Source organism: Callorhinus ursinus, unplaced genomic scaffold (assembly GCF_003265705.2).
Source record: "Callorhinus ursinus isolate GAN/ISIS: 27379988/994484 unplaced genomic scaffold, GSC_fseal_2.0 scaffold13, whole genome shotgun sequence".
NCBI classification, from domain to species: domain Eukaryota; kingdom Metazoa; phylum Chordata; class Mammalia; order Carnivora; family Otariidae; genus Callorhinus; species Callorhinus ursinus.
This window is the reverse complement of record NW_027397075.1, coordinates 41,956,366-41,983,537: the sequence shown is the minus strand read 5'-3', so window position 1 is coordinate 41,983,537 and position 27,172 is coordinate 41,956,366. Positions and strand designations below refer to the sequence as shown.

The 27,172-nt window shown below is 38.9% G+C and overlaps 1 protein-coding gene across 3 annotated transcripts in view; it reads left to right on the top strand.

Moving 5' to 3' along the window:
* The window catches only part of RGSL1 (regulator of G protein signaling like 1), a 110,841-nt gene extending 89,122 nt beyond the window's left edge, over positions 1 to 21,719 (top strand). The window contains exons 15-21 of one of the 3 annotated variants that reach the window (XM_073900146.1): positions 260 to 389; positions 3,930 to 4,104; positions 7,855 to 7,993; positions 8,225 to 8,349; positions 11,558 to 11,667; positions 13,420 to 13,512; positions 21,657 to 21,719. In XM_073900146.1, coding sequence (XP_073756247.1) covers positions 260 to 389; positions 3,930 to 4,104; positions 7,855 to 7,993; positions 8,225 to 8,349; positions 11,558 to 11,667; positions 13,420 to 13,512; positions 21,657 to 21,658 — 774 coding nt within the window. In that variant the 3' untranslated portion in view covers positions 21,659 to 21,719. Of the gene's footprint in view, positions 1 to 259; positions 390 to 3,929; positions 4,105 to 7,854; positions 7,994 to 8,224; positions 8,350 to 11,557; positions 11,668 to 13,419; positions 13,871 to 21,656 lie in introns of those variants that run through there. The other 2 variants (XM_073900145.1, XM_025878082.2) reach the window with 2 other exon arrangements.
* The last annotated feature ends 5,453 nt before the right edge of the window (positions 21,720 to 27,172 follow it).

The following is a 27,172-nucleotide window of genomic DNA, read 5'->3' as shown; positions in this document are numbered from 1 at the left end:
GACTGTAGTCGAAGGAGCATTGCCAATGGCCCCGTGCCTGGGTAAAGCCAGAATCTTCTGCCCACTAGGCACTTAATTTGGAGAAGGTTTGCAATTCTCTGTTTTTCCTCACCTTTAAATTGGAGCTAAAGATTATTCCTCATAAAGGAGGTGTTGTGAGGATTAAATATAATGAATGTCAAGTTTCTGGCACATAGTAGACTTCTAGGGAACAGCAGCTATACTAATGATTATGGCATACCCGTCTCTCTTTCCCCAGGGAAGAGGCTGGATGAAAATGATTTGCTTTATTAAGAGCTTTTGCAAATACCGCAGATTTGTGTCTGATCCCAGGAAGCGCCAGGAATTTGAAGAATATCTTCACCTAGAACTACAGAATAACAAGGAAAGTAAGTCGCTTCTCTATTTACCGTCTTTCCTATTGACATTTCAGACACAGGGGTTAACGCAGGTAAGAAGCTGCAGAGCTGTTGCTTTGCATCATACCTGTGTTAACCTGGGGTCTAGCAAGAACTCTAGTTCCTGGGTGCAAAGCCAAGCTCAGGCCTGCTTAGAAAGAATGTGAGTCCAGTGGCTTCTGCTGACAGAGCCAGCAAGGGTGAAAAATGACTAGTCTACAGTGCAGCAAGATCTTACATTTCACTAAACTGTTGTCCATAGTATAGATTTATTCAACTACTTCATTTGTTAGTTCATTCATTCATTCAACGCACTTTTTGAGAATCCACTATATGGCAGGAACTTTGCCAGGTGCTGGGGATACAGTAGTAAACATGCAGTATAGGATAGGTCTTCATGGCACTTACATTTTGAGGGCAAGACGGAAAGTAAGAGCCACAGATTTTGAAGCCAAATATCCTGGGTTTGACTATGCCATTTTCTAACTGAAGGACCTTGTGAAAGAGATTCTGTGCCTCAGTTTTTTCATCTGCAGAATATAATAATAATGGTGCTTATCTCATAGATTGTTGTGGGGATTGAGTGAGTTAATACATACAAAGCATCTTTACCCATTACTATAAAAGGGTTAGCCAATGTTATTGCTATTATTATGTGGTGAGTAATCCCAATGGTAATTGTAGGGAGACCCTAGTTAGTCAAGGAGGAGGATCAGGGAAGACTTCTAGAAAATGACAAATTTGTCTTCTGGAATGAGCAAGTTAGACAGGCAAAATAGGTGGGGAGCAATTCCTAGGTCTGCATAGAATCCTAAAATAAGAAAGCGCATGGCACATTGCAGGAACGGCAATCAGGCCAGTTGGACTGGAGATTAATGATTTTGATTAATTAAGTAAGATTAATAGATGACAAAAGTGCCTGAGATAATACTGGAGGAATTGATAATGACAAATCTCATCTCTCTTATTTTTTTGAGTTTTTTTAATTTAAATTCAATTAATTAACATAGTGTATTATTAGTTTCAGAGGTAGAGTTTAGTGATTCATCAGTTGCATATAACATCCAGTGCTCATAACATCAAGTGCTCTCCTCAATGCCTATCACCTTCATCTCTCTTGATGACTTTTGAGTTGTTTCAATTGTCAGTATAACAAATAATGCTGCAAAACGTACATATTTTGCAATCATGTATTTCTATGAGATTAATTCCCTAAAATGGGAGAAATGGGTAAATGGCTAAAAATAGTTAAAATTCAGGGGCACCTGGGTGGCTCAGTCGTTAAGTGTCTGCCTTCGGCTCAGGTCATGATCCCAGGGTCCTGGGATCGAGCCCCGCATCGGGCTCCCTGCTCAGCGGGAAGCCTGCTTCTCTCTCTCCCACTCCTGCTTGTGTTCCCTGCTTGTGTTCCCTCTCTCGCTGTGTCTCTCTCTCTGTCAAATAAATAAATAAATTCTTTAAAAAAAAATAGTTAAAATTCAGCGCTTTAAAAACATTACACTAATTAAATTCTTACCAACAGTATAAGTAAGTGCCACATTGTCATCAACCTGGGGTATTAAGCATTTCTTAAAAACTGACAGTCTGGTAAATGAAAACTAATGTGCCATTCGTATGTATATTTCTTTAGCAATTGAGTACCTTTATTTGCTGGTCATTCATATTCCTTTCTGAATTGTTTATGTCCTTTGTCCATTTTTCTATTGGAATTTTAATTTTAATATTATGATATTTTCTAATTTGCAAAAGTTTTTGTATGTATGTTTTAGGAACTGCTTCACAAACATTTAGGATTTTTGAATAGTTCTAGCTCTTTTGTTTCCTCTTTTAAATAAAATTAGTTCAAACCCTTATGCCCCAGAATGGTAGAAAGTCTAATTTCACCCTACTTCAGCTTCCCACATCCTTAGCTTTGTATGAGACAGCCCAAGAAGAGTGCTTCTGTAGCTCAGTGGGAGATCTACCTGCCAGTGGTCTGTTTTCTTTCACTATCATTTAGACTTTTCTGGGATTGTTATGTCCTTCAATCAATTGACCCATTTATCATTACAAAAAATACTTTATCGTTGGTAATATTCTTTTCTCTGAAATCTACCTTGTAGATTAAGATAATCAATCCAGCTTTCTTTTTATTAGTGTTAGCATGTGGTATCTTTTTCAGTTCCTCTACTTATAACCTATTTCTGCCCTTCATTAAAGTGTTCCTTAAATTCTATGCTAAAGCTAGCATAGAACTGGGTCTTGCTTTTAAAAAAAATAATACAAGCTGACAATCTTAACCCAATTGAGAGTCAACTGTTAAATGTTCAGGACATTTTTTGTGAACCATCAATAGCTGAAATCAACTATGGTGGAAGTATTTATTATAGAAATCAGCAAATACCGCAAATCAGATCTCCCCCACCCTTACCAGAGCTGGTTTGCAAGTATATCACTGCTCCTAGATTTCTTGAGTGGATTTAGCACACTCTTTTCCTAAAATCCCTGACCATCATACCAACTTCCACTACTATTCAAACTTTTTTTTTTACCCTTCGAACTCAAGTCTAAGAGATAGAGATTGTTAGGATAGGAAGGAGGAGGCTCTGCTTTATTTGGTGCTGTAACCCTAGGACCTAGCACAGGGTCTGGAGCATAAGACGTGCTAGCTATTTATTCAATGTTGTAGTACCCTCCCATTTTACATATAACACTTCTCCAAAAGGAATTCCACTTACACCAATAGGAAGCACCATACCCACATCAATGATTCCTGAACGGATATCCAGAATAATGAATTTTATAGGAAGAACAGTAAATTCTAGAGCTGGATTAGACAATTTTCTTAAACCCAGCCAGGCAATTAACCAGGGTTTACTTGCCAGATACAACCTAAAACTGTTGTCTTCGCAGCCCTAAATCCCTATGCATGGGTTTCTTTGTATATATCCTAGTCAAGAAACTTTCTAAAATAAGTGTCTTGTTTTTCTGAAACACAATCCAAACCTTCTTGAATCTTCTATCTTCTTCTTTACTCATTTGTCTGTTTTCTACTCTACTGCCCTACTCTCTATTTCAATAAACTTCTTTACTCTTGATGTTTTGGCTTTTTTGTTGTGCTGCTTTCCCAGTTTCCTTCTAAATTACTTCCCTGATAAACCTAGAATAAGCATCATCAGAACTACAGACTCCATTTTGAAGGTCACATCTGCATATTCAGTTTCTGCAGAAATGTTAGGGATTAGCATACTGGTACAATTGTATGTCCATGAGAAACGCACCAGGAAAACACTTTTCATTCCTGGTTTAATTTTTTTTTTTTTTTTTTTTTTTTGGTGTGTATGTGGTCATACCATCTGAGCAGATTGCTTTTTCATCAGTCCTTCAAGTCAAAGTAAAACGTTGAGCCCAAGGGTAGGAAATCACTATTTGGATTAGGCCCAAAGATGGGTCCACAGTTTCCTTTCTTCATTTTAGTTATGCCCAAGTCAAAGGCTTCAAGTTTAAGAGTGACTTCATCAAACTAGATTTTAATTCTTCTTTCTCTCTCAGATTTCTCCACATCACCAAATGTATCAGGACGCCCAACCACATATGCCACAAACGTCCGGAATGCAGACCTTGAGAATGGTGATATAATACTTATGAGGCGCCGTATTTTTGGCCACAGAATTATCATTGTCAACTTTGCAATCAATGATTTGTATTTTTTTTCTGAAATGGAGAAGTAAGTTTCCCATCTCTTCCTATCATGGCTTTCCCTGATTAGTACCATCCAGCAAAGTCTGGAGTGGCCTATAAGTGCCACAGTGATTTCCGCCCTGCCAGGCAGCAATCTCCAACTGAAAATCTCACTGAATTCTGTTTGTCACTGTATCAATTTCTGCCATTCTTCCCTTTAGGTCCTAGAAGCTCTTCAGTATTCTGGAATTGCCAATATTGAAATGATTGAAATATTGAAATGATATTTATACCCAGAAAGTGGAGCACTTTTTTTTTTTATTATTTGTTAATATGATAGAAGATCTCTTATGGAGCACCATAGGGCCAATAGTTCCTTAGTTAGAACAAAGAATTATAATAATAAAAATTGTGTGTGTCTAAATGTGTATGCATGACATTAAACAAATATATAGGAATAAAATATATATATATTTATTTATTCCTTGCTTTATTCATGCATCTTATGAAAAAAGCAAGTTGGAGGTCATTCCATTACAGCTTTGGTGAAATATATAGAGCAAAACATCTTTCTGGTCTGGATCAGATTATTCTTACCTGTTGTTTAGTGTGGTTTCTACTTAGAAATATTTCTTTGAGCAGGGAGGGGCAGAAGGAGAGAGAGAAAGAGAAGCCTGAGCAGGCTCCATGCCCAGCGCAGAGCCCAACACAGGGCTCAGTCTCACAACCCTGAGATCATGACCTGAGCCGAAATCAAGAGTCAGGTGCTTAAGTGACTGAACCACTGAGGCACCTCTCTACTTAGAGATATTCTTAACCACGTGTGTCTCATGTGTAAATCTCTCCAATTTGTGAGCCCAGGGCCTGAACTTGCAAAACAATCATACTGGGGTAAAGAAGTTAGTCAATGGTTCTCAACACTGGTGCACATCAGGGTCGCTGGGGGCTTGTGAATACTGCCAATGCCAAGGTCCCAGAGATTTGGATTTCACTGTTCCAGTGTAGAGCCTGGGAACTGGTACTTTAATAAGCTGCTCATGTGATTCTGATGTGCAGCACAGGTGGGAACACGAGTCTAGCACATCTGAAAGAGAGAATTGACTTAAAATTTTCTTGAACATTTGCAGATAGAAACAAGTGACTCTAAAAGAAATAAGAGTCTCTACTTCTTTCTCTGTCCTCATCAATGGGAACATCTTTGCCATTATCAGGAAGGGCATGTTCCTGAAATACCGATTTGAAATTTGGAATACATTTCCCCCATAGAAATGATGGTACTACATTAGGTACCTTATGTACTAAAGTAGAATGACTTATGAGTCTATATTTTAGAATGTGGTGGGCTTTTTTTTTTTTTGAGAACTGTTAAAAGTTCTAAACTAATTTAAAAATAAAGATAGAGATGCATAAATGATATTTAAGTTGATATAAGTTGGAAGTCTCCTGTACATACATACAGGTTATTCAATCCTCTATATTACTTCACTCATTGTGTATCATTATTATTATTGTTTTTGCTTGCCTTTGGTTGACTAGGTTTTTAAAATTTTAATTCCAGTATAGTTGACATACAGTGTTATATTAGTTTCATGTGTAGAATATATTGATTAAACAATTCTATACATTGTTCAGTATTCACCATGATAAGTATATTCTAATGACCTATTTCACCTACCCCCCACCCACCTCCCCTCTGGTAACCATCAGTTTGTTCTCTATAGTTAAGAGTCTGTTTCTTGGTTTGTCTCTTTTTTTCTTTGTTTTGTTTCTTAAATTCCAAATGTGAGTGAAATCATATGGTATTTGTCTTTCTCTGACTGACATTTCACTTAGCATTATATCCTCTATCTCCAACCATGTGATTGAAAATGGCAAGACTTCATTCTTTTTATGACTGAGTTATATTCTATTGTATAAATATACCACATTTTCTTTATCCATTAATCTATCAATGGACACATGTACTGCTTTCATAATTTGGCCATTATAAGTAATGCTACAATAAACATAGGGGTGCATATATCTCTTTGAATTAGTGTTTTCATATTCTTTGGGTAATACCCAGCAGTGGGATTATATGGTAAATCTATTTTTAATTTTGTGAGGAACATCCATACTTAAAGAGATATTATTATGTTAAATCATACTAATGTACTTTCACTCACCTGTCAAACTTTTGATGTAAAGTCAAAGCCATTCCTCTAATTGGAGATCCACATAATTTTCTTGCATAAACTATACCCAAAATGCTATCTGCTAATTCTAAACTTTCTCTTTTTAAAGTGGAGTGAGAATTTAAAGGCAATTTAATCCTTCTGGATTTTTATACTTGTTTTTTCAAGGTTTTAAATTGCTTTGTCACACCTAACTCAATAGCAACTTTTTTAAAAGCAACTTGCCTTTACTGGAACATTCCAATACATTCAAATTTATTTTCACAGAAACAACAAATACCTTTTCCTTTTATGTTCATATTTTATCAATTTTCATAAATTACCAATTACAGTAACAAGTACCACAGACAAAAATATTTGAGAAGAAACATGACTAATTCTCAGTATATATTTGCCTCAACTCACTGGGAAAATGTGAGAGTATATTACAGAAGGTACAACCAGTGTGTATATAGTGAGCATGTCGTAGGCATCAGTGGGTGTGTTTTCAGAAGAGCACCTGGTCATTCAGCACACTAGTTAGGGGAATTTGGTTAGGAGGTCTTCCACTGCACCCCAATGAGGGTCAGTTCCACAAATGCTTACTGATTGCTTGGGCACGGGATTTGACACTGGAGATACAAAAGACATGCTCTCTATTCGCTAAGATCCTGCAAACCAATCCGGATGGCAGACAAAACACAAACGAGAGTTAAGAAGTAGGATGATAGGTGCAAGAAGTGCATTTAGACAACTAAAAACAAAAGCAGCACTTTGTTTACCATGTTCACTGCTGAATCCCTGCTCTTGGAACTGCACCTGGCACAGAGTAAACCCTTTTAAATGTCCACTGATGGAATAAATAAGTGGATATGCAAAACAAGCTTATAATGGGAAAATCTTGGTATTCTACTCTTAGGAAAAGTTCAAATGGTTAAGATTTAAAGAGGCCTGAGAGAAATAAACCGTACTTAAATCAAGATAAGGTATAACTGACAGGTATTTGATGGTTAGTAAAAGAGTATGTTGCTAGGAGACAGAAGGTAGTTGCCAGAGGCTGGGATATGGGAAGAATAGAGAGTTATTGTTTAATGGCATAGAGGTTCAGCTGGGGAAGATGAAAAAAGTTCTGGAGATGGATTGTGTTGATGGTTGCACAACAAAGTCAATGTACTTAATGCCACTGACTGTATGTTTAAAAATGGTTAAACCGGTAAATTTTATATTGCATATATTTTACTATAATAAAAAAATTAAGTAATATGCAGCTTCAAAGAGTGGTGGTAATTGTGAGAGCATCAGCACAGGAGAGGAAAGAAAGAGCAAGATAACCCTTAGCCCTTAAAGTCTTCAGAGGCAAAACTGGTACAGAGGTCAGGATGGAGGCAGGATGGGATGCATAAGGGAGTTTATGGTAAAGAAATACACTTAAAGAAGTACTTAGCATATTACCTGACACATGGTATGTGCTCAATTTGTATTTGCCTATGGAGGCATTATGATTGAATGAATTAAGTTGCAACCTGGCCCAGGATTGGCCCTGTCATTTTTAGGTCAGAAATGGGTCTGGGCTGGCTGCCCTATTTAGTTGCTGCTTTTATCTTCTCCTCACTGATTTCCTACTTACTGTTTCTTTTCATTAGATTTAATGATTTGGTGAGTTCAGCTCAGGTGCTGCAAGCCAATCGGGCATACAACGAGAATGATGTGGTCCTAATGAGGTCCAAAATTAACATCATCCTAAAGCTCTACCTGCATTCTGAAATCCCTCCAAGGCTGAGGGTAAGGGGGATTCCCACTCCTCTCTGGGCTTTTGCCAAGAAGCATTTCTTCCACAAGAACTCTGAAAGCACCTCCTAAGTCTTGGGTCAACCATATGTCCTTCACCTAGCAGTTGCATGAAAAGCTGCTGCCTTCTGGGGAGGGGGTGGTCTTATAGGTCCTGGGGGTCAGGAGAGGTTTTCTGCCTTCCCTGGAGCCTCTGCCAGTAACAGGCTCTCACTCTATGGGTAGGTGAACATCTCTGAGTCCCAGAAGGATGCCATCCTTGCTGCCATTGCAGAGGGCCACCTAGATCGGAACATCTTCCACGGGACTATCATGTCTCTCTTCCCTGTCATTATGTACTTCTGGAAAAGGTAACTATTTCCCCTTGCCCAAGGACCATGAGGGCGGGAAAACACATTTGACTTTCTAGAGAGTTTTCTGTCTTCCTCTAGCCCTCTGCTTCGCAGTTCCCAGTCTGTTGGGAACTACAGTGGTGTATTCTTATCCTACTTGATACACTCCATCCCTCACACTTCCACGCTGAAACTGAATCAGAGGATGGAAGGCCAATTAAGACTGGGGATCAGAGTGCCTGACCCCCACCTCCCCTGTGCTTGTTTGGAAAAAGGATGTTAATTTTCTTCTTTTTCTTTTTTTCTTTTTTTAAGATGTTAGTTTTCTTAGGCATAGGTTCCTCACTTAAAAGTGAGTATGGACCAGGTAGCTACCTGGGAAGAAATTCTGTCAAGGTTAACACAACTGTACTTGTGCTTAAGGAGCTTTAGTGAGACAGTAAGACAGAAGAGTTTTACTCTGTTATGTCCAAATCCCATAATTACCATTAGAGGCACAGTTGCTAGATATTTCCATTTTCAAGAGGAGCTTAGAAATTCAGGAATTTCTTTTGTTGTTAAAGACTTATTTATTTGAGAGAGAGAGAGTGAGTGTAGGGAGGTGGAGAGGGAGAGAATCTTCAAGCAGACTCCCCGCTGGGCACAGAGCCAGACACCGGGATCCATCTCATGACCCATGAGATCATGACCTGAGCCAAAACCAAGAGTATATCACTCAACCAACTGAGCCTCCCAGGTGCCCCAGAAATTTAGGTTTCTATGTCATATCTCCCAATGTTAAAGTGGCAAGTGTGGCAACTAACTCAAAACTAAAACATGGTGAGGAAATTATGAAGGCCAAAGAGCAAAAATGAAATAAACAAAATATCTGCAGGACAAATGCGACCTGTGGCTCCTGGTTTCTAACCTAGCTTGTCAAGGTTTGGGTTGAGACGCTGGCCCAGGTTCTCCCAGATGGTTATTTACTCTTATAGTGCACTGTAGCGCCAGCCTATACCTTCCACATAGTGAATGACAGTGTCCTGTATGACAGTGACCAGAGAATGAGCAGCTGAAATGTTCCAAGACAGGGCTAATTAGGATATTTAGATTATTATGTGATTCCAGCTCTTAGGGGATGCCCTCCGCCCCAACACACACATGCATAAATGTTACCTTATTAGAAGAGAAGGATAAAGGTTGCTTACCAATCTCCAATCTTTATTTTAAAATCTCTTTGATAACTAGAACTACCCGACAACCCAGCAATTGAACTACTAGGTATTTACCCAAAGGATACAAAAATACAGATGCAAAGGGATACATGCACCCTGATGTTTATAGGAGCATGATCAACAACAGCCAAACTAGGAAAGAGCCCAAGTGTCCATCAATTAATGAATGGATAAAGAAGATGTGGTATATATATATGCAATGGAATATTACTAAGCCATCAAAAAGAATGAAATCTTGTCATTTGCAACAACGTGGATGGAGCTAGAGTGTATTATGATAAGCAAAATAAGTCAGTCAGAGAAAGACAAATACCATGTGATTTCGCTCATATGTGGAATTTAGGAAATAAAACAGATGAATGTTTGGGAAGGGGAAAAAAAAGAGAGGAGAGAGGGGAGGCAAACCCTAAGAGACTCTTAATGATAGAGAACAAACTGAGGGTTGATGGAAGGAAGCGGGTGGGGGATGGGCTAAATAATTGATGGATATTAAGGAGAGCACTTGTTATGATGAGCACTGGGTATTATATGTAAGTGATGAATCACTAAATTCTACTCCTGAAACCAATATTACACTATAAGTTAGCTAATTAGAATTTAAATAAAAATTTGGAAGAAAAAAATAAATAAATATAACCCAGTTCCATTTTAAAAAAATGAAATCTCTACGATAATAAATTATTTAATACAGGATTGAAAGAATTAAAAATCGAGGTTCAAGATAACTGGTTTATCCTTTGAACACCACTTGTTATCGAGCACAAAGTCTAGACTTGATTCTAGTTCTACCAATCAGGATTAAATAGAAATTTGTCCTGAAACCTTCTGGAGGATCAGAAACCCCTGGGAAATGCATGCTCCTTCTGGCTTGAGTCAGTGCTCAGCACTGCCTCATACCTATTTAGGAAACATAGGAGTGCTTCAGGGAGGCTTTGAATCCCTAATATTTATGCAACTGGTTCTTCACTTACTTTCCTATATACTCCTATATAAAGAGTTTTATATTGCACAAACTGTGTCTACATATGTTATCCCAGATGAACCTCTCAACAGCCCTATGAGGTGGGTGAGGCAAAGTGTTATTATCCCTATTTTACAGATGAGTAAATTGAGGTTAAAAGGGGGTAAGAGACACCTAGGATCACTTGGAAGTGGTAAAACCAGGATTAGAAACCAGGTCTCTTATTTTCTTAAACACCATAAAGAATGCATTGTGGCACACTGGAAGCTCCATGATGGGAGGTAGACCCATTATAGCAAGTGGAATTAGAGAAACCAACTGTGATCAAATAGAATGCCCCTTGGAGAAGGGAAAGAGGGTACCAGTTAAGACTGTCAGAGCAAAGGCAGGATAGAAAATAAATCCAATCTTTGCCAAGACCAACCTCCAAGAGGTCCAATGCAAGGGTAGGCTGAGGAACAGCAAGGCATTAGAGGCCAGGGAGGAAGAGATGAAGCGTGTTGTGAGGGATTCCAGGGAGCAACAGTTCTCCGGTTGCAGTGGGTATGTGAATGCAAGTTCATGTGAGGAGCAGGGGTCTACTCCGGGGAAAGGGCTGCTGGGAATGTGATGACAGGGTCACGACCTTCGGTAAGGGACAGGATGAAACCAGGGATTGGGACCTAAGAGGAAACCAGTCAGACGCTCTGGCTGCACCAGGTGAGGTTAAGTGGGGAGTTCATAGTCTGATGCTCAAGCAAGCATCAGAGGGATTGACTCCTCCTCAGACCTGGATATAGCAGATTCTTTACAGACTCCATTCACTGGTTCCAGAAGGGAATCCCAACATACTGTCCATACCGGGTCCTCAGTGGAGCTAGGCCTGGACACAGAGAGGGCTCAGAAGAAGGGCCTCTGACAGGCAGAACTCCAAGGCCAAATCTTTCCTCTTCTCTATTGGACACTCCACTCTCTTTGAGGAGTGGTCTTGACCCAGTTGCCCTGTGCTCAGTGTTCCAGCCTCCTCAGCTGGTAGCTTTCTCCATGTGACCAGAGGCCAACCTTCTCACAGGTTTTGTTCCTGGAAGGCAACCTGCTCTTACTTCCAGTACAGGGGGAAGACATACAAGGATAAACAAACTTCTCCTAAGCCCATGCACAAGTATTCTCCTTGGAGTGGAGGTAAGCTCTACCATGACCTATAGCCCCATTCTCTAGCAAATGAGACTCACGAAGGGAAAGCAAGTGTCCAAAGGACCAACGTAAGACTTCATAGAGGATATTTCCTGGAGGGGTGGGGGGCATCTCATTAACTTGGCTCTCAGAGAAGCATTAGTGTGTTTTATCTGTTGATATCAGTACCAGCAAAAGGGTACCCCACCCATGTACCACACTCCCCAGCGGTACCTCTTCAATAGCCTCAGGATATAGGTCATGGTCCATGTGGTGGGTAAATGGAGGTGGTGTCTTGCTTTACTGCTATTTAAGAAGCCCCCTGTTCCAACTATCTCCAGAAACCATGCCATTTGAAAAGCATCTGTTTTATGGTGTTGTGAGAAAATTAAAAAGTGGATGTAGGGTATGATTTAATGTGGTAAATATATATCTTTACGCATATATATAATTTTTATGAGAGTATGGGAAAATTTCAGAAATAAAGTGTTAATAGGATTATCTCTGTATGGTGTGATTATGAGAGATTTACATATTTATTATTAATATATTCTTAATATGTTATTCATATGTTGTATATTATTAATATATTTATAAATAAGCAAATAGATATGTTTGAAAACATACACAGACATATGTTTTCTTAGCAGAGCAGTTGAACTCAATCCCTTTCTTAATATCTGCACTGAGATCAACACTTAAGCAAAAGGAAATTTTAAAGAGAGGGAGGAGGGTGCACAGAGCAGTGCCTGGAGAGGGCAAGGCTGGATGTCACTGCAGTGGAGGGTTCTGAGAACCAAAGAGAACAGGTCTGTGAGTCTGAAAACAGTACCAGCATCAGAACAAAATTTGGAGATAAGACAGGAGTCTTAAAGACACCAGAGAATTGTCCTGTGAGAGAACTGAACATTCCATGGTTTTAGCTCAAACCTATGCAGTTCTCATGTCCATTTTTACAGATACTTAACCCTGCCCCCCTTCCAGCCTCCTCACAAACAAGTATCCCACCCCCTTTGGGGAGTACAAATGAGGCCTTTGAACCTTAACCTATCCCTAGCTTGCATGAACAGTGGGAGAAGCAGCTCTGGCTGGTTGTAGAGCTAAGTTCCTGCCCCTCTGAGAAGTTCCTCACTTAAGTAGGAAATAAATCCTCTACCTCCCTGGCTGCAGCTGCCCCAATGGTCAATGAATGTTGCTCAGTATCCTTGTTTCTGCCTTGTAAAATGTCACATCAGCAGTCTTTTCAGTATGTGGGGAAAAGTGTCCCTGGGGGTACAAGGGCTTATTTGGGGTGAGGGTGGAGGGGTGGAAGTGGGGCATAATAAGAGGGAAAGAAAAGGGAGATGGGTAGGCAGGGTGGGCAAATGATACTCAGAAGAGCGAGAACTTAGGGGCAACCAAAGAGCTTCCACCTTTGGCTCATTTCCTATTGCTGAGCTCCAGGGGAGTAAATCCCCAAATCTTTTCTGGTGTCTGAAATTGGAAGAGGGTAACAGGATGCCCTAAATTAAGGAGTCAGGGCACTTGGGTCCCTGGCCTGAAGAGTCACTGTGTATGAGCTGAGTAACCTTGAGCATCTTGCTTCTCCTCTTTCCACCCCAGACCCATGACCTCAAATACAGAGGTTTGGATTTAGATAATGTCTATCATTAACAACCTATACTCCAGGGAATATTGTCAAGAACTTCCTTGCTTACATATAAACATTTATTTTGTTGGGTGTTATAAGGGATTTTAATACTCCCTCTCCTTCTTCTCCAGGAGACCATGCCATCTTAAGATTCACCTTACTCAGAGGTATTGAGTGGTTTCGGCCTCAACCGCGAGAAGTAGTAACAAGTCCAGTCCAAAATTGTGAGTTGGAGTTGGAATCCCGCTGATCTAACTATTTAGATGGTGACACTAATCCAGTTTGGCCAATCTCCTTATTGACCACAAGGAGACTGAGGTCCCCAAAATGTGAAGCAATTTGCTTCAAACCACACAGCATGTGAGTGGCAGAGATGGGATGAGAAGCAGGTCTCGTGACTGCCTTTCTGGGGCTCTGTGCACAGCTCTCATCTGAATAATTGTATCTTCCTAGTTCTTTTATAGCCCCTTGAAGGCAGGTGCCTTAAGCTTCTCTGTATCTCTGCTGGCTTCTCTGCATGTGGTCTGGATCTTTATGAAGACACAATCATAAGGTCCCAATTGTTATCCTCCCCTCCCTCTGAGAGCACCTGCTGGCTTGACTGGGACCTCCACCCCATACCTCCTGCTTCCTGGAAGTGCCTGCTACTGATCGTCTTATCCCTGTAATAAACACTCTTGTCCTAGCCTCCCATATTTGAGCCATGTTATATCCTTTTCGCCCCCCATCTTCAGCCTCAAGGAGTTAATCCCACTTCCAAGTGTTAAAGTTGCCTTGGTTTCCACATGGTCTCTCCTGACAAGCCTTTTTTTTTTTTTTTCTGTATCAATTGTTCACTTCTATTTCCAGGTTGGAGATACTGCTTCTCTCTACTGCTTATGGACATAAAATGCCAACTTGCCTCTTCTGCCCATTTGCATATGTCCCCTCATTGCTTAATGGGGGAGGCCACTATGGAATATTGCCCATGAGCCATAGGGTCCAAACAGTCCTAAAGTTTTGTGATTCTGTGTTCATCTGGCTTAATCTCCTTATGTTACTTCCCTGGGTCTATGGGGTCGGCATCATGACCTTTGCATCCAGATAAAATGTCTCCTAAGACCAAAGGTATTGCAGCATTCAAACCAGGTCTCCTTAATGTCCCTGGAGCATCACTGCTTCACCTTCCATTTCCCAACTCCTTCCCCGAAGGTGTTTCCCTGGAAGCTGTTCTGGGATGGACTTCCTGGGCTGGAGACCCTCCAGTGAGTGCCTGTGCCCTAAGTTCTGAAGCAGTGTTTCTCTATATTTATCTTTATCTCTATATTTATCTCTATATTTCTCTATATTTATCTATACTTATCATACATATATATGATAAAAATATTTATCATATATTTATATAAGATCTCTATATTACCTTACCCCATCAAGACATGCACTCTCCACCGTGCAGCTGTGTCCTGTCCTAGGGTAGAAAAGAGTCAGAAGTCCTCTTCCTCAGTTCAGAGCTGCTTTGTCCAAGTGTACAATGGGAGATGGGGGAGAAACTTCCCAGAGACCTAGCTCCACATCCTGACACTCTTTAGCATATGGAAACCAAGAAGTTGAGCTTGCTTCTTCCAGAGAGTCCTATAGTCAAGATAGTTAAGGAAGGGTTTCTCTGTGGGTATCCCAGCTAAGACAGGCACTTTTAGGAAGTTGGATCCCCCGACCCACCTTCCAGGAGAACATTATTGCTGGGAGAAGAGTGTCCTAGATGATCTTTTATTACCAGCCTCCCTAATACTCCAGCCTTCAAGGTAAGGTGCATAAAATGGAAAGAAGAAGAATTGTTCTACTGGGCAGGATATTGGCAAAAAAAGCATAAAGGACTTGAGCCTGTCAAAATCTGATTCAGCCTAACTCACTTCTGTACAAGCACCAAAGTGGAATTAATGCTAAGTTAGGGCTCTGAGAAAATCCCCAGGGGGTCATGGAAAACACAACTGGGCCAGAGAGCTGCTTGAAAGTTGAGGTTATAGATAGCAGGCTCCGTGACTAGAAGGCCTGGTTTCCTTACCAGCCATCCCACCTTCTCAGACCTTCTACAAAGCCAACAGGAGTCTAGAGCTGCCCCAGTATCACTTGCCTGTGCTGGTGCCTGGAAGACAGGAACTTTGGAGTTCTTTGTACAGAAAGACAATGCATAGCTTCAGGGGTTAATAGTTCTTAGAGAGGAAGGTGAGAATAAGAATGCAAGGAGCTCTATCCGGAGGTCAAAGGGTTTTGGTTTGGACCACTGCCATTCCTAAAGGGAATGACAGCAACAAACCAGCAAGAGTATGCCAGTTACCTCATTGCCATTCTAATAACTGGCCACTCTTCTCTCTTCCTTCAGACCAAAATTACCTGGCACCAAAAAGGAGAACAAGTAGTCAAGTCAGGCTCCCAACAGAGGCACATCATCTTTCAGAAGCCTCCTAACACTGACAGAAATTTTCTGGTCAGAAATGAAAAGCCCTGGTGTCATCTGCCCTGGAATGATCCATGGGATGTCAGCCCAGACATGGTAGGATGGGACTTCAGTGGATAAGATATGAGCAGAGAGCATGAACAGAAGCACCTCTACCCTCCTTGATCCTGGGGGTTCTGTCAGAGATGGTCTTTCCACAATGGGCATGTAACAGATCACCTGACTCTTAGAGTCAAGAGACCTGAGTTCTTAATTCACTCTGGAGCTGCATGGCCTTGAGCAAATCTCTGACTCACGGTTGTCAAAGAATCCCATGAGAAATGTATGTAGATGGCATTAAACACTTTAGTAAACAAGGTGCTGTTTTTATCAACAGTAAACAGATGGGATCTTAATGCTAGGATCTCCCACTTGTACAATGACTCACATCCATTCTTAGGAAATCCTCACAACCCTGTGAGTGACCAAGTTAAAAATTACTTATTTTTAAACAGATAAAGAAACTGACACACACAGAAGGTAAGTGGCTTTCCCCAGACCACCAGGTAGTAAGTGGCAGAGTCTGGACTAGAACACACCACTCTGAATCTTTGGCTGGTTCTCATCCCATGGTCACCCTCAGTGTGGCCAGAGCTTCCTAACTTAAGACAAAAATAAGGAAATAAAGAAAAAGAAGAAAGGGAGGCAGAGAGAGGAGGAGAGAGAGAAAAGGCAAAAAGGAAAAGAGAAAAAGAACATGAAATTTAAAGTTTTTATAATACTATGCAAGTCAAACAAAACTTGGCTGTGGGCATCATTGGCCCACAGACCAACAAATGCAATCTTTGCTTTAAACTTTTTCTTTCCCTTGTAATTATGTATGGGTCCTGGGTCTATCTTAGAAAACATTAGAAGGGAGGAAGAGAAGTCCAAACAATAGGCCCATGAGGGTCACTGGCATCAAAGGAAAAGGCCAGGGAAGGATGCTGGCCTCCTCTAGTATTAGTATTCTAGCTAACATAACAAATTACCAATAAACAACACAAAATTACTATCTTATGGTGCTATAGGTCAGAAGTCTGACCTGGGACTCATCAGGTTAATGTCAGGTGTGCAGAACTGCATTCCTCTCTGGAAGCTTTGGGGGTGAATCCATCCCCTTGCTCATTCAGGTGGTTGGCAGAATTCAGTCCTTGCCATTGTAGCACTGAGGTTTTGTTTCCTTGCTGGCTGTCAACCTTTCTTTGCCTGACTGAAAAAGCCTCAACTCCTTAATGGCATATTATATAAGACCACTGACAATTTAACCCCAATCTGGATTTCCAGATTCATCTCTTGCCTCTCTTCCTCATGCATTCCATTCCCCAGCAACGTAGTATAAAATGTCCTTCCCTTTCCCACTCCCCCTGGTAGTCAAGGTGATAAGAGACATCCCAACAGTGACGCCTCCTGGTTGTCTCCTCTCTCTTCCCACCAATTCCTCTGCTTCTGCAACACTTTTTCCCCCTCTTTGGAGATCCTTGTTTATATAGATCCCTCACCTACTAAACTATAAACCTTTGTAGGACAGAGACCATGTCCTGTTTTTCTTCATGCCTCCAATACCTAGCAGAGTGACATGCAGATAATAGTTGTGCAGATAATAGTTGCCCCGTAAATACATGCTGATAGCACGAGTAAATGAAGGGTGCTAGGTTTGGGAATGTAAAGGAAAAAAGAGAATGTGCACTTTATGCCTGCCATGACCTTCCAATTAATTATGCTGACTTCACAATTAGTGTAGACCGTGATGTTTACCAGAAAAATCAAATCAGTAATCAAATCTAATTGTGACTAGCCCATTAAAGAAGAAATGTCAAATTTTCCTTATGAATTTTTTTTATGTTCCAATAACTCTTGATACTTTAAGAACTCTCTATTTTTTTAGGAAGTTCATACAACCCATTCAAACTAATAGTAACAGAAAGAAGCAGGGGAAAACAGCAAGAGAGACAGAGATCCACCTTCCACCTTCCACCTTCAGAAGCCTTCCAGCTGCATGTGTCAGGAAATGACATAAAATCTTCCCTCTTTTTACAAAAGTGTGAAAAAATGTCTGTCCTTCATTTTGAAAGCCTCCAACTGGTCCAAAGTGTTGCTGCAGAGGAAAGGGCAGCTTGTGTGTAGCACCTTGGGGTGCCAGTCCTCACCCCTATACTTCAACCAGAGCTGCAGATCATTAACCAGAATAAAGATGTCCATATTCGCAATTGGTGGGCCTCCCATACTCTTCTTAAAGGAAAGGGCACAGGAAAATAATATGTTGCTCCCCAGAGGCTCTTAAGGTCATTTTCCATTCAAGAAATTCATGGAAATATTACTTCCCATTCTGGATTAAGACCATGGACCAGCCAGGCCCACCCAGAAGCTCTGACACATGGGCCCTCCCCTGAACAAGAGTCTGGGCCAGGAGGACCGGCTGCCATTCCTATGAGCTCATACTTTTCCAGGAGGCAGGGTAGTTTTAAATCCCATCTCCACTGCTTAGTACCTTCACAATCATCAGCAAATTACTTAACCTTGTTGAGTCCCAACAAGTGTAAAATAAAGATGTTAATGTCTACCTCCAAGGTTTGTTTGGAAACCAAATTGGAACAATGTAGGCCAAGTGCTCTGCATGGGGCCAGGCACAGAGCTTGCAGAGAGGACATTAGTTGCTCCCCCTCTTTCTACCTTTTCCCTAAATTTCCTGGAACATGAAGGAAATGATTGACCAGGAGTGACATAGTTGAAGAGTTAAATCCTGAAAAGAATCTGAATGCTTTTCTTCATGCAGTTCATGAGCATTGAGTAGCCAGGACATCCACAAACCCATGAATTTCTGTGTAATTTCTACATAGTCACTTAGAGGATTTCCTTTATGTCCTATGAATCTACTATTAATAGGAGGTAAAAAAAAAAAATTTTTTTCCCTCCTGAGCCCCTAACAGATACTTTAAAATATTCACAACCCTTCATGGAGCATTTACTATGTGAGAGCTGGGATGGAAATCACCAGATTTATTTTACAGGTGAGCTAATGGAGATCTGTAGAGAAGTCTCTTCTTGCCTCTTGCTTGCATGGTTACTGAGAAGTAAGATGTAACTCTTATCTTTGCTCCTAAAGTGTTTTATTCCTCTGGCTTCTTTCAAGATTTTTTCCTTTATCTTTGATACTCTGTAGTTTGGATATGATGTGCTTAAGTGTAGTTTTTTTTGGCAGTTATTCTTGGTGTTCTTTTAAACTTCCTGGATCTGTGGCTTGGCTTCTAGCATTAATTTGGGGAAATTCTCAATCGTTATTGCTTCAAATATTTATATTTTTCCTTTCTTTTTTTTTCTGGTTTTCCCATTACATGAATGTTACACCTTTTGTAATTGTCCCACAGTTATTGGATGTTCTCTTCCCTTTTTCTAGTTTTTTCTCTTTTTACCTTTCAGTTTTGGAGGTTTCAATTGACAAAGCCTCGAGTTCAGATTTTTTCTCAGCCGTGTACAATCTACTAATGTGCCCATCAAAGGCATTCTTCATTTCTGTTCAGTTTTTTTTTATCTCTAGCATTTATTTTTTATTTTTTCTTAGAATATTCATCTCTCTGCTTACGTTACCCATCTGTTCTTGTCTTTTGGCCACTTTTTGCATTAGATCCCTTAACATACTGGTTTTAAATTTGTGGTCTGATGATTCCAACATCCCTGCCATATCTTGGTCTGTTTCTGATGCTTGCCCTGTCTTCAGACTGAGTTGTTTGCCTTTTAGTATGCCTTGTAGTTTTTTGTTGAAAGCCAGACATGATGTACTTAGTAAAAAAAAAAAAAAAAAAAAAAAAAAGTGTGGTAAACAGGACTTTAATAATGTAGTGGTATGGTGTGAAAGAAGAAAGAACATCCTACAGACACACCTTGTTTTATTGCACTTCACTTTACTGCACTTTGCAGACATTGCATTCTTTTAAAAAATTGAGGTTTGTGGCAAACTTGTGTTGAGCAAGTCTATTGGCACCATTTTTCTAACAGCATTTGTTCACTTAGGGTCTCTGTCATATTTTGGAATTCCTGAAATTCTTACAGTGTTTCAAATTCTTTCATTACTACTATATTTGTTATGGTTCTCTGTGATCAAGTGATCTTTGATGTTGTTGTTATTATCATAATTGTTTTGGGGAGCACAAACTGTGCCCCTATATGACAGCAAACTTAATCATAAGTATCATGTGTATTTTGATAGAACAGCTCTACCAAGTGGCTATTCCCCTGCCTCTCTCCCCTCAGGTCTCCCTGTTCCCTGAGAGACAACAATATTGAAATTAGGCCAGTTAATAACTCTACGATGGCCTCTAAATATTCACGTGGGGGGAAGAGTCACATGTCTTCCCACTAGAAATGATTAAGCTTAGTGAGCAAGGCATGTCAAAAGCTGAGACAGCCTGAAAGCTAGGCCTCTTGTAGCAAAGAGTTAGCCAAGTTGTGAACACAAAGGAAAAGTTCTTAAAGGAAATTAAAAGTGCTATCCCAGTGAACACACAAATGGTAAGAAAGCAAAATGGCCTTATTGCAGATATAGGGAAAGTTTCAGTAGTCTGGATAGAAGATCAAACCAGCCACAACATTCCGTTAAGCCAAAGCCTAATCAGAGCATGGCCCTGACTGTCTTCAATTTTATGAAGGCTGAGAAGGGTGAGGAAGCTGCCGAAGAAAAGTATGAAGCTCGCAGAGTTTGGTTCATGAGGCTTAAGGAAAGAAGCCATCTCCATAACATAACAGTGCAAGGTGAAGCAGCAAGTGCTGATGTAGAAGCTGCAGGAGGTTATCCAGAAAAACTAGCTATGATAATCCATGAAGGTAGCCACACTAAACAACAGATTTTTATTGTAGATAAAATGGTCTTATATTGAAAGATGCCATCTAGAACTTGCATAGCTAGAGAGAAGTCAAACCCTTGCTTCAAAGCTCATTTGTTAGGGGCTAATGTACCTGGTGAATTTAAGTTGAAATCAATACTCATTTCCACTCCAAAAATTCTAGGGCCTTCAAGAATTTTGCTAAGTCTACTCTGCCTGTGCTCCCTAAATGGAACAACAAAGCCTGGATGATAACACATCTTTTTATAACATAGTTTACTGAATATTTTAAGCCCACTGAGACCTATTGCTCAGAAAAATATATATATATTCCTTTTAAAAGATTACTGCTCATTGACAATACACCTGGCCACCCAAGAGTCCTGATGGAGATGTACAATGACATTAATGTTGTTTTCATGCCTGCTAATGCAACATCTATTCTGCAGCCCATAGATTAAAGTAATTTTGACTTTCAAGTCTTATTATTTAAGAAATACATTTCTTAAGGCTATAGCTGCTATAGACAGTGATTCCCCTGATGGATCTGAGCAAAGTAAATTGAAAACCTTCAGGAAAGTATTCACAAATGAACATTAAGAACATTTGTGATTAATGGGAAGAGGTCCAAATATCAACATTATCAGGAGTTTGGAAGAAGTTGATTTCAACTGTCATGGATGACTTTGAAGTTCAAGACTTCAGTGGAGGAAATAACGGTAGATATGGTAGAAATAGCAAGAGAACTAGAATTGGAAGTGGAGCCTGAAGATGTGACTGAATTGCTTCAATCTCATGGTAAAACTTGAATGGATGAGGAGATGCTTCTTATGGATGAGCAAAGAAAGTGGTTTCTTGAGATGGAATCTACTCCCGGTGAAGATGCTGTGAAGGTTGTTGAAATGTCAACCAAAGATTTAGAATATTGTGTAAACTTAGTTGAAAAAGCAATGGCAGGCTTTGAGAGGATCAACTCCAATTTTGAAATAAGTTCTCCTGTGGGTAAAATGCTATCAAACAGTATTGCATGCTACAGAGAAATCATTTGTGAAATAGTCAATTGATGTGACAAACTTCATTGTTGTCTTATTTTAAGAAATTGCTGCAGCCACTGCAGTCTTCAGCAGCCACCACCCTGAACAGTCAGCAGTCATCAACATGGAGGCAAGACCCTCTACCAGCAAAAAGCTTATGAATTTCTGAAGGCTTCAATCATAGTTAGCATTTTTAACAATAATGTATTTTTTATTTAAGGTATAGACATTGGTTTCTTAGACACAAAGCTATTGCATACTTAATAGATTACAGTATAGTGCAAACATAAATTTTATATGCAGTGGGAACAAAAAAATTCACTTGACTCACTTTATTCACATTATTGTAGTGGTTTGGCATTGAATCTATGATATAGCCAAGGTATGCTTGCATAGTCTTATGATTAGATCATAGGCTTTTAGTGAGCCTGTGCTGCTGGACTGTCAATTTTGCAAATGCTTAGCAGTTTTTCCTTTTTTTTTTTCTTTACCCATTTAGGTGGTCCAGGATGGCCAGAGGGGGCTGGATTTGTGTATTTGCCTTCTCCCACGTGGAAGTCTAGAGTAGCTGGAGTTGGCTATTTTTCTTTCACTTGGGTTGGTTAGACTCTGATAAAACCCCAATATGTTAGGTCTGGTAAAATAGTTTCTCTTGTGGGCATGCCTTTCTCAGAATTCTCTGGTGTGTTCAAAATGGTTACTTTTTGCCTCCCTCTCCTGGAAGCCCAAAAGGATTTTTCTCTGATCTTTACTGTGAGAACCTGGTAGAGCTCCTGGAGGTAAAATGCACAAAACTGTGAGTCCTGCTCCTGTGATTGAGTCTTCCTGGGATTTGTTTTGTTTTGTTTTGTTTTATGTCCCCAACTTGTCCTTACAGAACCTCTAGCAATTTATCAGTTACAGCTTAAATTTCTTCCCCCATTTTTTGGTTCTCACTGAGGTGGGTTTCTGCTTTGGTAAGTTGAGATTCTCTGTACTCACCTGTTTCAGTTTGCCCTGTGATCTTCCTCCTTTGATAGATCTATGAAGGCTTGTTGATTTTTTAGTTTGTTCAGTTTTTTTACTTATTGATAGAATGGGGTGATGACTTCTAAGCTCCTTATATGCTGGATCAGAAAACTGAAGTCCTGGGAGATTTTTTAAGAGGTTGAACCTGGGCCCACAAAGTTTCTGACTTAATTGGTCTGGGATGGAGCCCACATGATTCTAACATAGAGCCAGGGTTGAGAACTACTGACAGGTGCCACATATATTTTACTGCTGAAGGAGAGAAAATAGGCAATGAGAATAAGTACAGAGGGCTTTGTCTTCTTGGTCATTCTAGTCAGCCTTCTGTGGGCTAGATCCAGTTCTTTTGGTATTATCAAAGGAAATAGCTACATGACATTTTACATCTTTTAAAATATATTCACAGTGTTGTACAGTCATCAATACAAACAATTTTAGAACATTTTTTGTGATCTGCAGTTCAACTTGGGGAGTACTGCCATCTTAATATTAAGTCATCCAATCCATGAACATGAAGCATCTTTCCATTTAGCATAATAACACTGAGACTTATATAATCTTAAAACAAAAATCAGCATTATAGGTATGTCTGGCTTTCTAGAGCAGCTGAATTTGGTAATAGTCGAATAAAAATCCATCCTTATATCAAATTATTTTCTTAATTAAGACTTTATTTTTAGAGCAGGTTTAAGTTCAGGGCAAAACTGGGGAAAGGTACAAAGATTTCTCATATACTCCTACCCCACACACATGCATAACTCCCCCATTATCAGCACCCCCACCACCACCACCAGAGTGGTATATTTGTTACAACTGATGAAACTACGTTAACACATCATAATTACCCAAAGTCCAGAGTTTACATTAGGTTCACTCTTGGTGTTGTACATCTAAAGGGTTTGGACTAATGTGTAATGACATGCCATCATTACTGTATCATACAGAGTATTCTTACTGCCCCTAAAAAGCCTCTGTGCTCTGCCTATTTATCTCTTCTCCCGTGATAGCCTCTGGCAACCACTGATCTTTTTCCTGTCTCCATAGTTTTGCCTTTTCCAGAATGTCATATAATTGAAATCATACAGTATGTAGCCTCTTTATATTGGCTTCTTTCACTTAGTAAAATGCATTTAAGGATCCTCCATGTCTTTTCATGCCTTGACAGATCATTTCATTCTAGCACTGAATCATAGTTAATTGCCGGGATGTCCCAGTCTGTTTATCCATTCACCTACTGAAGGACATCTTAGTTGTTTCCAAGTTTTAGTAATTATGAATAAAGCTGATGTAAATATCCATGTGCAGGTTTTTGGGTAGACGTGTTTTCAGTTCCTTTGGGCAAATACCAAGTGGCATGACTGCTGGATCATATGGTAAGAATATGTTTAGTTTTGTCATCCAAAATGACTGTAGCAGTTTGCATTCCCATCCACAATGAATGAGAATTCCTGTGGCTCCACATCCTCACCAACATTTAGTGTTGTCAGTCATCTAGATTTTGGCCATTTTAGTAGATGTGTAGCAGTATCTTGTTCTTATTTTAATTTGTATTTCCCTTATGACATACAAGATGGAACATCTATTCATATGCTTTTTGTCTATCTGTATATCTTCTTTGATGAGGTTCCCATTAAAGTTTTTGCCTATTTTTTAATTAAATTATTTATTTCCTTATTGTTGAATTAAGAGTTCTTTTCACAATTTTAGATAACATCCTTTATCAGATATGTCTTTTCCATATATTTGTTCCTGGTCTGTGGCTTCTCTTCTCATTCTCATGATACTGTCTTTCACAAAGCAGAAGTGTTTAATTTGAATGAGGACCAGCTTATCAGTTTTTCTTTCATGGTTGATATCTTTGGTTTTGTATCTAAAAAGTCATAGCCATACCCAAGGTCATCTAGGTTTTCCCCTGTGTTTTTCTTCTAGGAATTTTATCATTTTTAACTTTAAATTTAGATCTGTAGTATATTCTGAGTTAATTTTTGTGAAGGGTGTAAGGTCTGGGCTTACATTCATTTTTTTGCATATGGATTCCAGTTGTCCCAGCACCATTTGTTGAAAAGACTACCTTAGCCCTATTGTATTGCCTTTGCTCCTTTGTCCTTTATATGGGTCTATTTCTGGACTCTCTATTCTGAAAATTGATCCATTTGTCTGTTTTATCCATTGATAAATTTGTCTCTTCTGCTGATCTATTTGTCTGTTCTTTTGCCAATACCACATTGTCTGGATTAGTGTTGCTTTATTATAAGTCTTGAAATTAGGTCCTCTGACTTTGTTCTTCTTCTTAAATATTATATTGCCAATTCTGGGTCTTTTTCTCTCCATATAAACTTTAGAATAATTTTGTTGATATCTACAAAATAACTTGCTGGAATTTTTATTGACTTTACATTTAATATATCGATCAAGTTGAGAATTGACATCTTGATAATATTGAGTCTTCCTATACACAAAAATAGAATATCTTTCCATTTCCTTTTTTCTTTAATTCAACAGATTTTTGTAGTTTTCCTAATATAGATCTTGCACATATTTTGTTAGATTTATATCTAAGAATTTCATTTTGGAGGGTGCTAATGTAATTGGTATTGTGCTTTTAATTTCAAATTCCACTTGTTCATTGCTGGTATATAGGAAAATGATTGGTGCTTGTATATTAACTTTGTACCCTGCAACTTACTTTAACTACTGATTAATTCCAGCAGATTTTTTGTTGATATTTTGGGTCTTCTACATAGATAATTATGTCATCTGCAAACAAAACAGCTTTATTTCTTCCTTCCCAAAATGTATACTTTTTATTTACTGTTCTTCCCTTATGGCATTAGCTAGAACTTATAGTACGTTGTTGAAAAGGACTGGTGAGAGGGGACATCCATGCTTTGTTTCTAATCCTAGTGAGAAAGCTTAAGTTTCTCACTACTAAGTAAGATGTTAGCTGTAGCATTTTGGTGGCTGTTCTTTATGAAGTTGAAAAAGTTCTCTATTCCTAGTTTACTGAGGATTTTTATCATGAAATGGTATTGGAATTTGCAAATACTTTTTCTGCTTCTATTGATATAATCACGTAGTTTTTTCTTCTTTTTTAGTCATTTGATGTAATTGATTACATTAACTGATTTTTGAATATTAAACAAGCCTTGTATACCTGAGAGAAATCCAACTTGGTTGTGGTATATAATACTTTGTATATATTACTGGATTAGATTTGTTATTATTTTGTTGAGGATTTTTGCATCTGTGTTCAAGAGAGATATTGATTATGTTTTTTCTTGTAATACATTTGTCTGATTTTGGTATTAGGATAATGCCGACCCCATAGAATGAGTTAGTATTCCCTCTGTTTCTATTCTCTGAAAGAGACTGTAGAGATTAGTATAATTTCTTTCTTTAATGTTTGATAGAATTTACCAATGAACCCATCTGGGCCTGGTGATTTTTCTTTTGGAAGTGTACTAATTATTGATCCAATTTCTTTAGTAGATATAGGCCTATTTAGATTGTCTATTTCCTCTTGTGTGATTATTGGCAAATTGTGTATTTTAAGGAATTGGTTCATTTCATCTAGGTTGTCGTCTAGAGCTGTTCATAGTATTCCTTTATTATCCAATTAATGTCCATGGGATCTGTAATGATGTCCTCTATTTGATTTATGATATTCATAATTTTTGTCCTCTCTCTGTTTTTTTAGTAGCCTGGCTAGAGGTTTATTGATATTATTGATCTTTTCAGAGAATCAGCTTTTGATTTTATTGATTTTCTCTCTTAATCTCTTGTTTTCAGTTTCATTGATTTCTGCTCTGGTTCTTATTTATATTTTCATGCCTACTTTGGATTTAGTTTGCTTTTCTTTTTCCAGTTTCCTAATGTGGAAACTTAGATTATTAATTTTAGGTCTTTCTTATTTTTTAATATATGCATTCAAGGATATAACCTTTCATCTAATTGGTGTTTTTACAGTATCTCATAGATTTTGATAAGTTGTATTTTGATTTTTATTTAGTTAAAAATATTTTAAAATATTCTCTGATATTTCTTCTTTGACCTGTGTGTTGTTAGAAGTATGTTATTTTATCTCCAAGTATTTTGGGATGTTCCAGTTACTGTTCTGTTACTGATTTCTAGTTTCAATGCACTGTGGTCTGGAAGTACACATTGTATGATTTCTATTCTGTTAAATTTTTTAAGTTGTGTTTTATGACCCAAAATGTGATCTATATTGCTAAATGTTCCGTGTGAACTTGAGCATAAGGAGTGTTCTGTTGCTGTTGGATGAAGTAGTCTATAAATATCAATTATATCCAGTTGATTGATAATATTACTGAGTTCAACTGGTGTTCTTACTGATTTTATGCCTGCTGAATCTGCTCATTTCTGACATAGGGGGTGAAGTCTCCAACTATGATAGTGGAATTATCTATTTCTCCTTGTAGTTATTTGTTTTTGCTAATGTAGTTTGACACTCTGTTGTTAGGTGCACATATGTTAAAAACTGTTACACCTTCTTGGAGAACTGATCCTTAATGCCATTATTTAATTTCTTTCTTCATCCCTAATAACTTTC